Source organism: Poecilia formosa, unplaced genomic scaffold, assembly GCF_000485575.1.
Source record: "Poecilia formosa unplaced genomic scaffold, Poecilia_formosa-5.1.2 Scaffold547, whole genome shotgun sequence".
Taxonomy (NCBI): domain Eukaryota; kingdom Metazoa; phylum Chordata; class Actinopteri; order Cyprinodontiformes; family Poeciliidae; genus Poecilia; species Poecilia formosa.
Window position 1 is genome coordinate 251,965 of NW_006800486.1, and position 12,419 is coordinate 264,383.

At 47.2% G+C, this 12,419-nt stretch overlaps 3 protein-coding genes and 2 long non-coding RNA genes across 15 annotated transcripts in view; 3 read left to right on the forward strand and 2 right to left on the reverse strand.

Annotated features, from left to right (window-relative positions):
* The window catches only part of LOC103129438 (clavesin-1-like), a 13,177-nt gene extending 11,813 nt beyond the window's left edge, over nucleotides 1–1,364 (forward strand). Inside the window, exon 8 of the mRNA XM_007540535.2 lies at nucleotides 73–1,364. Within this exon, the coding sequence (XP_007540597.1) occupies nucleotides 73–151 (79 nt within the window). The 3' untranslated portion in view covers nucleotides 152–1,364. The remainder of the gene's footprint in view (nucleotides 1–72) is intronic.
* Nucleotides 1–1,844, forward strand: part of LOC107834198 (uncharacterized) — a 19,410-nt gene extending 17,566 nt beyond the window's left edge. The window contains exon 3 of the long non-coding RNA XR_001659979.1: nucleotides 842–1,844. This is a non-coding gene — a long non-coding RNA (uncharacterized LOC107834198). The remainder of the gene's footprint in view (nucleotides 1–841) is intronic.
* Nucleotides 1,845–2,379: 535 nt separating this feature from the next.
* unm_hu7910 (un-named hu7910) overlaps nucleotides 2,380–12,419 on the reverse strand; it is a 29,171-nt gene continuing 19,131 nt past the window's right edge. For 6 of the 10 annotated variants that reach the window (XM_016665077.1, XM_016665071.1, XM_016665076.1 and 3 more), the window contains 20 exons: nucleotides 8,867–8,953; nucleotides 8,664–8,699; nucleotides 7,760–7,804; nucleotides 7,660–7,689; nucleotides 7,564–7,596; nucleotides 7,456–7,491; nucleotides 7,053–7,100; nucleotides 6,887–6,973; nucleotides 6,719–6,757; nucleotides 6,561–6,646; nucleotides 6,384–6,470; nucleotides 6,143–6,293; nucleotides 5,119–5,255; nucleotides 4,937–5,035; nucleotides 4,759–4,848; nucleotides 3,712–3,849; nucleotides 3,507–3,642; nucleotides 3,338–3,429; nucleotides 3,002–3,135; nucleotides 2,380–2,922 (listed from right to left, as the gene is read on the reverse strand). In XM_016665077.1, the coding sequence (XP_016520563.1) occupies nucleotides 2,772–2,922; nucleotides 3,002–3,135; nucleotides 3,338–3,429; nucleotides 3,507–3,642; nucleotides 3,712–3,849; nucleotides 4,759–4,848; nucleotides 4,937–5,035; nucleotides 5,119–5,255; nucleotides 6,143–6,293; nucleotides 6,384–6,470; nucleotides 6,561–6,646; nucleotides 6,719–6,757; nucleotides 6,887–6,973; nucleotides 7,053–7,100; nucleotides 7,456–7,491; nucleotides 7,564–7,596; nucleotides 7,660–7,689; nucleotides 7,760–7,804; nucleotides 8,664–8,699; nucleotides 8,867–8,953 (1,742 nt within the window). In that variant the 3' untranslated portion in view covers nucleotides 2,380–2,771. Of the gene's footprint in view, nucleotides 2,923–3,001; nucleotides 3,136–3,337; nucleotides 3,430–3,506; nucleotides 3,643–3,711; nucleotides 3,850–4,758; nucleotides 4,849–4,936; nucleotides 5,036–5,118; nucleotides 5,256–6,142; nucleotides 6,294–6,383; nucleotides 6,471–6,560; nucleotides 6,647–6,718; nucleotides 6,758–6,886; nucleotides 6,974–7,052; nucleotides 7,101–7,455; nucleotides 7,492–7,563; nucleotides 7,690–7,759; nucleotides 7,805–8,663; nucleotides 8,700–8,866; nucleotides 8,954–12,419 lie in introns of all 10 variants that reach the window. The other 4 variants (XM_016665073.1, XM_007540540.2, XM_016665075.1 and 1 more) reach the window with 4 other exon arrangements.
* On the forward strand, nucleotides 8,661–10,740 carry LOC103129442 (uncharacterized). Its single transcript, XR_001659980.1, has 2 exons — nucleotides 8,661–8,746; nucleotides 9,150–10,740. It is a non-coding gene; the product is annotated as an uncharacterized LOC103129442 (long non-coding RNA).
* Nucleotides 9,851–12,419, reverse strand: part of LOC103129441 (calponin homology domain-containing protein DDB_G0272472-like) — an 11,134-nt gene continuing 8,565 nt past the window's right edge. For both annotated transcript variants that reach the window (XM_016665081.1, XM_016665082.1), the window contains one exon: nucleotides 9,851–12,202. In XM_016665081.1, coding sequence (XP_016520567.1) covers nucleotides 11,549–12,202 — 654 coding nt within the window. In that variant the 3' untranslated portion in view covers nucleotides 9,851–11,548. The remainder of the gene's footprint in view (nucleotides 12,203–12,419) is intronic.

The following is a 12,419-nucleotide window of genomic DNA, read 5'->3' on the forward strand; positions in this document are numbered from 1 at the left end:
TCCTGTCCTGTCTCACCTGTCCTGTCTCTCCTGTCCTGTCTCACCTGTCCTGTCTCTCCTGTCCTGTCTCAGGTCTCAGTCGACGGTGGAAGCTGCGGCGCTGCGGCAGATGGACAGAGAGACGAGCACGCCGCTGCTGGCTCTGGACTGACCTGGAGTTCTGATTTAAACCGGACGGGACCGGTTTAAATCCGGAGGTCTGGATTTGGGTCGGTTCGCTGCCTGAACTTGATCAGCACCAGAACTCCCATTAACCTGGAGCCTCCACCAGTTGGTCTGAACTCACCAGTGTTTCTGTTGGGAAAGTGGAACCTCAGGATAAGATCAGAGTTTAATTATCCGCAGGTTTCGCTCATCTGAACTCCACCGTTACCGTCTGATATCCGTCCTCCCAGCGACGCCAAACCCGCCCGTCTGAGCCGTCCAACTCCTCCCAGATGATCCGGTTTCCTGCCAGCAGCATCTGTCCAGATGCACCGACCCAGCAGCGCTCCGACTGCTGCCGGACTTAACCACGTCTCAGTCTGGAAACCGTTCAAACGCAAAAACATGCAGCACAAAGGTTCATTCACATAACGGGGAGGCTAACAAAACACAACCAGTTCAGGATGAATAATGCAGAATAATTGGAGGCCCCGCCCACATGAATGATGCTCCGCCCACACGGGAATTAGGCCACACCCACACAAGAACGATTTCAACATTTTCCCCCACTTCCACTTGAAAACAAAGTTTAAGGAACAATCAATGTTTTTTAAAGCAGGTTTCAGAGTGAAAAGCAATGTTTGTGAAAATGCTGACATATCAGCATCATCTGGGTCGAACACGACAACAACAGCAGCAGATTACATGTTTGTTGTTTGAAAATGTTCTGGAAAAGTTTTTCATTTTGCTTTGTTTTCTTGGTTTTACAGCTCATGTAGGAGCTTTATGTATATACTCCATGTTTAGCGCCACCTACAGGTCTGGTGGAGTAAAGACTAGCGGTTTTTGCCATCGTTTGTGTCTCAATGTGGATGGAAGTGGTTTAGAAAGCAACGACCTGATTTAAAAGAAAGAAAGCTTCCTGTGTGGGCGGGGCCGAGTGCTGAGCCCTGTGGCACCCCGAATGGGAGGAACCCCTGATGAACGGACATGTTGGTTGACAATAAGCTGACAGGTGAATTGAGTTGGAGCCAATACTGAGCCCTGTGGTACACCAGAAGAGTACAAACCATATTTTCTAAAACTTTCAAGCCTGCTTTCAAATGCTGTGAAAAAGTGTTGAAGTATGAAATGTTATTTTTAGCCCATATTTATTTTTTAAGGTGTAAATTCATGTCTTGAGCTGGTGAGAATCAGATAAATTTAAAGTTTTATCATTCTGCGGTCGCTACGTCAGATGTTTGTTTACAGAGTTCTCTGCTGCCACCAAGTGGTCACTGACTGAACAGCAGGCTTAAACATGGCGCCTTTTGGTGAATCTTCACTTTTTGTCTTTACTTCTGTTGCAACATCAAACATGCCGCGTTCCGCCTGAAGCGAGCGTCACTACGAAAACACCGACACTGTAAAAGAATGATGTGCATGAAACTTTTAGAAACGTGTTTCAATCAGACGTCGCACAGAAAACAACGGTTTTCATTTAAAGATTGTATGTTATCGTTGTATTACCGCACTGAATACGAAGACGTTATTTTCACGCAGCAGAAACGACGACTGAACATGGAGGAGTGACGTCATCAGGAAGTGGGAGGGTCGGTCTTCCTGTTTGCGGTGTTAATAAATGAGCGTCAGGGCTACACTCGACCTTCATGTAATGTATTTACTTTCAATGAATGTACAGAAGTAAAGATTTACACCAAGCTGCTTGTTCTGAGGCTTTTATTCTGAAAAACAATCAGAACTTCCTCGATTAATGTGTTTCTGTCTCTCAACACTTTCAGAGAAGCCAAAAATGATCTGAAACAGGCGAACAAACGCTAAATTGAAGACGTTATCTTGAACTTAGCCGTTTCCATCAGCCTTTTTAAAGGTGATGCTTCAAAAACTTTGATGGAAACTCGACTTATGAGTGGTGAGGTGAGACGGCGGTGAGGTGTGCGGCAGAAGAGATCGACTCCAAGCTGGTTGACCGGTGAGGATGGATCACTCTGTGGTTTGAAAAGAAGAAGAAGAAAAGAAGAGCCTGGAGGAGAATAAATAAAAATTAATGCCTTTAAGGAAAATCTGAGGAAACTTGAGAAGCAAAAGGAGAAGAAATTATTTTTATGGCTCTTCCAGTAAAACTGAACAAACCAAAGAAGGAAAACATCAGAACCAGATGCCTAATTTTCCCTTTTTTTCATTTTTTATTATTTTATATAAATATTAATCATCTTTTTTAACATCTTGTATTACAAAGTAAATGTGCAAAAAAACGTAAAAACCACAAAAAGCTGATCAAGAGGAAACAGGCGGAGCTGAAGTTTTTCTGACAATTAAAACATGATGCAGGCTTTTATTGTGAAGGTCCAGAGCTTCCTGTGGCTGTAGTGTTTCAGTAATTCACAGACAGGGATGGAGAGACGGAGGTGGTTCTGGTTCATTATTAAAGGAAGTGAATGGATCCATGATCACGATGGAACACCAGAACCCGACCCGATCAGAACCGGGCTCAGAAAGTACCGCGCCGTCCGGCTTAACGTTCAGTCAGTAGTTTAAAACATTCATCAGTCTGAGTGCATCAGTCAGGCCGCTCCTCCCACAACTCAAACCGTGGGGTCCACAGAACCGGGTGGGCAGAACCGGTCCTAAATGGGGCTGAGCGTCTGGCGCTGGTACTGGCTCAGCTCCGGGTGCCACACATCCACGATGAAGATCAGGCGGTAGCTGTCGGCCTCCTGCCACACCTCGTGCTCAAAGGAGTCGTCAAAGATCAGGACTCTCCCCTCCTCCCACTCCCTGCCAACAGGAAGTGGACGGTGATGTCACAGGAAGTGGTTTAAACTTTGGCTCAGCGATTCCAGCAGCAGAGGCTCACCTGGTCTGGTTGGTGCAGCGGATCCTGCAGCCCGGCGCCGGGATGACGAGGCCCAGGTGCATCCGCAGCCTGCAGTTGGTGGGTCCGGTGTGAGGCCAGACGTGAGTCCCAGGCTGCATCACCGAGAACTTTATCTAGGCCGGCGGAGACAGGAAGTCAGGAGGGACAAAACACGGACAGGAAGTCAGGAGGGACAAAACACAGACAGGAAGTCAGGAAAAGGTAAAGAAAACTGCTTTGCTTCTAATAATCTCAGAGTTAAAACTAAGACACCAAACAGGGTGGTTGGTTGGAGGGAACAGAGGGGAGGTTCTGGTTCTGGTTCTGGTCGGGTACCTGTCCTCTCTTGCAGCCCGTCGCTTCAGGGAACCGCTCCATCAGGGCGCAGGTCTTCGGGACGCCCTGGCAGGCGTTTCCCACCCGTTTCCCTGGAGACATGGATCAACATCAGTTAGCCAGGGTCCGACCGGCGGTTCTGGGTCGGTTCTGGTTACCGGGTCAGCACCTTGCTGCCACAGCGTGTACTGGCCCCACTCTCCTTTCTCCCTCAGGTTCTCCTCCTCAGGAATGAAGCGGCCCCGGCTGCGGTCCATCACCGCCAGCGCTTCGTCCCGGATCGTCTTCCAGTTCCGCTCCAGCATCTGGACAGACCAGCGTCCTGATCAGAACCGGGCCTGAGCGGTCCAGGACGCATCGTCACGGCGACCTACCCGGACCAGGTCGGTGTATCCCGTCTCCTGCGGCGTCCACCAGGGCTGAGCCTTCAGTCCCTCCACGTTGTAGAGCGAGCGCTGCCACACGGAGGCGAAGTGCCCTCGCTGGTGACCCCGCTCGTACCACTGGTACGCCTGGAGACACACCGGGTCATTCAGAACCAGCACATCCAGAACCAACAGAGGGCGGGACCAGAGGAACCAATCCTGACTCCTGATTGGACCAAACCAGCCTGACTGCTTTCAAGTCAACCAAACTTTAAACTTCTCATTCGGTTCTGACCCAGTTCATGTGTTCATGTCCCTTTACCCAATCCATGGATGAATGAATGAATCAGAAAGCGCCACCTTGTGGTCCGCTCACAGAACTGCATACGTCTAACTTTTAAAATAAAAATAAAAAACCCCACAAAATATTACAATCCAGATATAAAATAATAATCTAAATAAAATTAAATACTATTTTAATAAAATCCAAATAGATTCCAGTGCAAACCAATAATCCCAGTAACATCCAATAAATTCCAAATAGATTAGAAATAATATATTTTTGAGGATTTTAGATAATCTTTGTTACATAATTCCACTTTTTTCTTGAAACTCCTTTAAAAACCAATAAAAACTTTTCTAAAACACATCAAATGTTATTAATAAACATAAATAGTGACGTTTATTTCCGTAGGAAGGAAAACCGGAGAAAATGACCAGAGTGGAAATGAGCAGAGCGTTATGGGGGAAACACCGCCATCTGGTGGACAAACATGGAAATTACACCATCATTTAAAGAAACGCATCAACAGAAATGTTTACATTTTTTGTTCTGAGGAACAAATGTGACTTTTTTTTTAAACATTTTAAGCTAATTTAATAAAATTTATGTTAAGTAAGTGAAAACATGAGAAACATTCATTCAGTGTAGGAGAAAATGCTCCTCGGTTCTGAAAATGTTCATGAAGCAGAGTTTTAAAAATATAAACTAACAACTGATGTGTTTAATATTTCCTGATTAATAACTGATATTGATCTGTTTTTCCAGTCACTCACGCTGTCGTCTCCGACTCGCTGCAGAGCGTCTCCCAGGTGGAAGTAAAACCTGCCGTCGTCGGTTCCCGGCTCGCCGGACTCCAAGCCTTCCTGCAGAAACAGGGTGGGGAGGGGTGATGGTCATTCCTCATCAATAATCAATAATGCAGTGAGGCTGGACTAAAGCTGCCTGACCCACCCTGAGGTACGGGATGCTCTCTGCGATCTTGTTTTCCGCCTTCAGGATGAAGCCGTAGTGAACCTTGGCAAACCCGTTGCTAGGGGCAACAGCGAGGACCTGGTGGGCGGGGCAAACGACACACAGCCAATCAGCAGGAAGCTTAAAACCCGAAACGCGAACGTCTGAGCGGACCGACGCACCTCTTCGTAAACCTTCTTGGCTCCCTTGTTGTCGCCTAGCAACAGGTGGGCGACGCCCAGGTCGTTCCTCAGGCCGACGTCGTCGGGGAAAATGTCGACGAGTTTCTGCAGCGTCGCCAGCGACCCCCGCATCCGACCTGGGAGCAACGCATCATGAACTTTGACCCCAGGGTCCGGCCTCCACATGCAGATCAAAATGGATTTAAATTCATTTGGTCTCGATTCTACTTCCTGTTCCTGATTTTAACATTTAAATCAAAAATAAAACCATATAAAATCTCAAACTATATCTAAATAAAATTAAATTAAATCCAAATAAATTAGAAAAAGTCCCAAAAAAACTAAACTGGAATCCAGTGAATCCTGATAAAATCCCATAAGATCCAATTAAAACTCAAGAAAATCCAACAGGATCTAAATAAACTCACAGCAGAAACTCTGAGATTATAGCAGGAACATCTGAAGCCTGGTTCTGCTCTGACCCGGTCCTGGTTCTGCTCTGACCCAGTCCTGGTCCGACCCGGTCCTGGTTCTGCTCTGAACCGGTCCGACCCAGTCCTAGTCTGACCCGGTCCCGTTCTGACCCGGTCCCGTTCTGACCCGGTCCTGCTCTGACCCAGTCCTGGTCCGACCCGGTCCTGGTTCTGCTCTGACCCAGTCCTGGTTCTGCTCTGACCCGGTCCGACCCAGTCCTAGTCTGACCCAGTCCCGTTCTGACCCGGTCCTGCTCTGACCCAGTCCTGGTCCGACCCGGTCCTGGTTCTGCTCTGACCCAGTCCTGGTTCTGCTCTGACCCGGTCCGACCCAGTCCTAGTCTGACCCAGTCCCGTTCTGACCCGGTCCTGCTCTGACCCAGTCCTGGTCCGACCCGGTCCTGGTTCTGCTCTGACCCAGTCCTGGTTCTGCTCTGACCCGGTCCGACCCAGTCCTGCTCTGACCCAGTCCTGCTCTGACCCAGTCCTGCTCTGACCCGGTCCCGTTCTGACCCGGTCCCGTTCTGACCCGGTTGTGTCGGAGTCGTTACCCAGGAACTGCTGCCTCTCGGCCCGTCTCTTCAGCGCCGCCCTCAGCAGGTCAGAGGTCACGTCGGGCAGCTCTGCAGCCTCTCCGTACGTGTTGATGGCGCTCTGCAGCAGGTCGTTGCTGCGCAGCTTCTCCGCCAGATCATCCTGCACCTGCCGGGACGACACCGCGTTACGGACCAGAACCGGAACCGGACCGGACCGCGTACGGCCCGGCGCCGCGCCGCCCCTCCTGGACCCTACCTGGGCCTTCCCATAGCGAGCGCGCGGGCTCAGAGGATGCTGCTGGACCAGGGAATCGAACGCCTTCAGGGCCATGTCCAGGTTCCCCTGAGGAAGAGGAGGAGGAAGATGAAGGTCAGCTGAGCCTGGATCAGCTGATCAGAGGAAGAGGAAATGTCTCCCGGTCGTTTCCTCTACCTTCCTCCTCAGCTTCTCCGCTGCATCGATCTCTGATTTGATGCTTTTATCGATCTTGTTCAGCAGTTTGGGTTTCTTCTTCTTTGCTGGAGGACCAACAGAACGACGCAGGAGATGAAATAAAACCACAGAAGAAGATTTAATGTTTGTATTTTTACCTTTTTCCTTCTGCTCCTCAGCTGCTTTCTCTGCTGCTCCTGACCCACAGAACCAAACCAGAGGTCAAAGGTCAAACAAACAAACTGGACTTCATTCTAACAGTAGAGCCGGTCATGGTCGGCTGGGTGGCTCTGTGCAAAAGTCTTAAACCAGCAGCGAGTTCTCACCGTCGGCTTCCTGCCTGCTCTCTGTGGGTTGGGTCGACCCAGTCTGGGGTTCTGGTTCTGGTTCTGTTTTAGGAGGCTCCTCTCCTTCTGTAAGTCAGAAACCTGTCACTGACTGAACTGAAACAACAAACAGATGATTTTATTATTAATGTCGTTTATTTCCCACCTGCTTCCGCTGAGAGTTTGGAGCTGGTCTGGTACCGACCCGATTCCCCTGCAGAACAGCAGCAGAACTCATTATTACAGCTTCACGTATGGAAATGTGAAAATAAATAAACGAGATAAATGCAAATTAAACAAATATTTAAAGTAAAATAGAAATTACAATGAAAACTTCAATAACTTAAAATAGTTATAATTATTAAATAAAATAGTTGAATTTCTTAAATAATTTTATTATTTAATATAAATTAAATAAAACTGCATCCAGCTGTTAACCCCTTCAGCGCTGATTAGCTTCAGATTTAGTTTGTCATCATTAATGAGACGGTTGACCTCTAGGGGGCAGCAAACACAACAATCAGTCTAACTGTTACCAGAACCAGAACCTGGTCTCAGGTCGGACTCACCTTCAGTCTCCTCCGGCTGGCTCTCCTCCACCAGAACTGGACCAGGAAACAGAGAAGGTCAGAATCAGAACCACTGAATGATCAGCAGCGGGTGGGGGAGGGGCTCACCTCCTGTGGTGTCGATGGAGCCGGGCTCCTCCTCTGGAACAAACAGACTGATTAGAACCTGACAGGACCGGGCCTGGTTCTGGTTCTGGTACTGACCGTAGCGCTGTCCGGGTTCTGTCGGGTCGTCTGCAGAACAAACAGCAGGTTCATAAAGATCCACAGACTCTGGACAGGAAACAGGAAGCTGCAGACTCACCTGGAACAAAATGGCTGTCGTCCAGCGGCGGCAGAGGAACGGCAGCTGCAGAGGAAACAACAACGGTCAGACTGCTGATCGAACCCGGATCTCTGGCCCGGCCCGGTTCTGGAAGAGGTCCGATACATGCAGCCGAGCCGGTAACGGACCGGCTGGATCAGAGACACACTGGATCACAGGCGGGAGGAGAAGAAGGGAGGAAGTGTGTCCTAAAGACGGCTAACATGAAGCTAAGCAGTGCTAACGAATTAGCCAGTGATGCTAAAGGCCAAGGGTGGAAAAAAGCTGCTTTAGCACAACATGGAAACATTTTGATCTGCAGCGCAGAGCGAATCAGTGGAGGATCTTTCATGCAGTGGTAGCCATGCTTTTACTAATGAGCTAATGCTGTTAGCAGAGCTAATGTTTTGTTTGCTACTACAGCTCTTTTATTTTGAAGACAATTGGTGATCTTAGCCTCCCCTAAGTTACCTTTACTAAACTGTTAGCCTCCTCACAACACATGGCGGGTCTGGACATGATTGAATTTCGAACTTTAGAATTAGCTTCAGCTAAACACCGTGCATGTCTGACCTTTTAGCATTCATTTCTGCTAATACAATGCAGATATAGGGCATTAGCATTAGCTTCAGCTACGTACCACTTGTATTGAGCGCTGTAGCATTAGTTTTTACTAAATACCGTGTGTATAAAGCTTTGCCATAGTGGAGCTAATGATCATGCTGCTAACCGTTAGCGGAGCCCAGCACTACTAAAAGCCCCAGTATGATCCGGTTAGCAGCAGAACCTGGTTCTGTTTAGCATTCTTTCCACTGGTTCTGAGTCACAGCTGCAGCTGGACCGGAACCAGACGCTAACTGAGTTAGTCATCCCTCACATGCAGCAGCCGCTCAGCGGAACCAACCTTGGATTTCAGACTCCACGTCCTGAGATCCAGGGACTGCAGCAGACACACAGTGTTACCGTCGTCATGCCAACAGGCAGCAGGTGAGCAGTGAGTCATAAACATGAGTTATGTCTGCTAAATAATCCTGATTGTTGGGCAGATTTCAGGTTTAATCCTCTGACCCTGCTGCTGCAGAGAGAGGACAGGTGTTCATGTCCCACCTGATGTCTCCTGCGCTGCAGGACCGTCCTTCTCCGGTTCTGGAGCTCTCTGGGTCGGCGTTTCCACCTCAGGCTTACTGGTTTTTTCTAACAACAAAAACACATCAGTAGCTTGTTTATTCTGCGATCAGAGTCCCTTAAATCCTCTTCGGTTCTGATTCAGACGCTCAGGTTGAACTCCCATCTGATTGGCTGACCAATCCAGAGCAGAGGTGTACCTAATAAAGTGGCCACTAACATCCAGCTAAATGATCCCATCAGACCTCACCTGTTCTCTCCTCAGGTGATTCCCCCACTTCAGCGCCGGCGCTGCTCCCAACCCTGTTGGCAACCCAAAGACAGGGCGTTTAAATCGGACCGAATGACCCAGGAAGCTGGTTCCCCTTCAGAACCCAACCCCAGAGCAGAACCTTAAAGGTAAAGATCATTTGGGACACAGCAGGCAGCCATCAGACCCAATAAAACCCACTGAGGTTTGGAGTGTGAATACTTTTACAGGCTCCAGGACCTGTGAGCAGCGCCTCCTTCAGGTTGGTTATCGAACAATGGGAATAGATAAATTCTGCAATTTGACCTTTATTACAAGAAGAAAAAAAAAACTTTTGGTGTCATTTTATAACTGTTAGCAGCTGATTAGAATATTTCAAATAATACATGACCTTTGACCCCAAAGCTCTGTTGGAGCTTTGGGGTCAAAATGGAGGAAGTTCAAACTATCTCTTCCATCCATCATATCCCCTACTCCAACATCTTTCTAACCGTACTGCCAGACAGAGGAGATGTGATGATGTCATCCAGGATGTGTGGATTATTATCTCTGATGCCTGGATATTAAGCGTCAGGGAAGTCTCCAGTCAGAGGGATCTTCAGATTAGGTAGACAGACTGCTACTGGAAATCCCTCCAGCCCACAGCAACATTTCCTTTTGGGAAAAGTGTTGTAGAATTTAAATAAATGGAAAAAGGAGCTTCAACTGAAGCCAAAACATCTTCACTGTTTTATTAAAGTACAGACATGAAATACATGAAAACAGAACAGAAACCTGCAGAGTGACTGACTGATGTGGTTTACAGGCAGACGTCACCAGGAGGAGGAACCCAGAGGACCATGAACTGAACTACAAACATTTTCTCTACAAACTACAAGCTCAAAACATTTAAGAATAAAATAAAACAGATATTTAAGAAGGTAAAACAGAAATTAACTTAAACCAAAACAATCCTAACAACCTTGCACATAAACATGAGGTCAAATCTTTATATTAAATGTATAAAGTTTATAATAAGCTAAAGTTTCCACCTGTGGTATATGCTAGTTTCAGTGGTTCTACATACACAGCTAAGATGCATTTTATTGATTGTTTAAAGACAAAGCTGACAAAAGTTGCCATGATTACAAGTTGAATGTTTGTGAACCAGCGGTAAGGGGGTGGAGCTTCTGATGCAGAGCAGAGTCTGGTTTTATAGCGCCCCCTGCCTGGTCCATTAGCTTCCACTACATACCGTGTTGGTGTAGTGCCTTAGTGCTCCGCTACCGCTTTAGGGTTAGCACAGCTAACTTTTTACTTAGCAGTTCCTACCACTGGTTTTATGCAACATTATTTAGAGGTACAACGCTTTGTTCCAACCATGGGTCAATGTTTTCAGAAGTTGGGGACATTTCTTAACATCTTTGAGATCCAAAGATTCAACTTGTTTTTCTTTGGTAATTGATATCAAAATATCTCATTTTTCAATTGGCCCAAACTGGGATCAGAACAGCAATCTGGGAAGGTCTGTAAAGTTTTTTTAGGAAAAAAATACAGAATTTAATAAAATTATATATGCTATGATGACTTACAATTATCCCTATAGATCATCCAAAACACACAACTATGAAGACAAATAAAGTGGCTAGGAGTATCTACATGGAGGACCAGCTGATAAACCAAACACACCACGGTGGTGCTGATGGTAGAACGGTTGACTGGGTTTGAGTCCCGACCTGGAGACCTTTCTGTACGACTCCCTGTGGATACGGAGGTTCTCTCCAGGTACTCTGGCTCCCACGGCCCAAAATGTGTTTACTCCAAGTTTCCTTTAGCTCTGCATGTGCATGATTGGGTGTCCAGGAATGGACTGGAGACTTGTCCAGAGTGACAGCCCAATGACATTTTGAAATCTTCACTTATCTGTCAAAATAAAAGTATCTGATTCACCTTGCTAAAGGTTGCATACAGAGGTGTCAACCCTGTACCAACCAGTGTAATACTACACTAGTGAAGTATTGATCCATAGCTGCTTTGCTGTGACGCACTAGGTGACAAACATTGTACCTCTTGTGGCACGTAAAAGTTAGTACCAAGGATTGTCTTGGATTTCAGGTTCTCCAGTTTATTCAACTCTGACAAGACAATTAATGCACAAAACCCAATAACTCCAAAGTACACAGCAACAGTATTTACATGGACTCAGCCACAGCGGTCATAAACTTGAGTTCTTTTGGGTTCAACGGCTGCCTACCACCTGTCACCCCTCGGCTCGTATATTTGGGCCCACCTATAGAGACCAAACTGAATTTGGCTCCAATATCCCAACAGGTACAACACCTGCATGTGTTCAAACAAACCCAACCCAGATAAACCTGGTTTTTAAACCAGGAGTTCATCTGTTGCTCAGGACTATAGCACCGTCCATTCATCAGTCAGTTTTTAGTCCCATCAGCAACCGTCTTCTCCCTCCTGATGGCTGCTGGAGCTAAAGCTTGGGAAGCATTGTACTTCCTCTCTGGAAGGTCTCGTCTCTTCAGGTCGTTCTTTGTGGCATTTTGTTGCTTCTCCTTGGCCAGCCTCTCTGTCTCCATCTTCTCCTGGAGGGCCTTCTCTCTAGCAAGCCGCTGTCTCTCCATCAGTTCCTTCTGTCTGGATAGCCTTTGTTTCTCCAACTTGTCCCTCTCCTGCTTCTCTCTTTCCTTCATCATCTGTTCCCTCTCCTTCCTCACTGCCATGTCTTTCTCTGATCTCTCCTCCTGAGCCAATCTAGCTCTTTCCCTAGCAATCCTCTCCCTCCCTTCCTTCTCTTTAGTCGCTCTATCTATCTTTTCCTTTTCAGATTTTTCTTTGGCCATTCTTTCCCTTTCTTTAGCAATCCTCTCCAGTCTCTCTTTTTCGGCCTTGTCCTTGTCCAATTGTTCTTTTTCAGATTTCTCTTTGTCAGTTTTTTCTTTTTCTAGTTGCTCCTTCTGTTTGGCGATTCTCTCTCTCTCCTTACTAAGTTGTTCCCTCTCTATTCTTTCTTTCTCTGCTTTCTCCTTAGCGACCCTTTCTTTTTGGAGTCTCTCCTTCTCTAATCTTTCCTTCTCTGCTCTCTCTTGGCTTAATCTTTCCCTCTCCTTGATGAGGCGCTCCCTCTCGCTCCTCTCTTTTTCTGCCCTCTGTCGTTCCACTTGTTCCCTCTCTTCTTTAGCTGTCCTTTCCCTCTTTAGCCTCTCCTTCTCGGCCCTTTCCCCCGCTAGTCTCTCCTTCTCTGCCCTTTCCCTCGCTAGTCTCTCCTTCTCGGCCCTTTCCCTCGCCAGT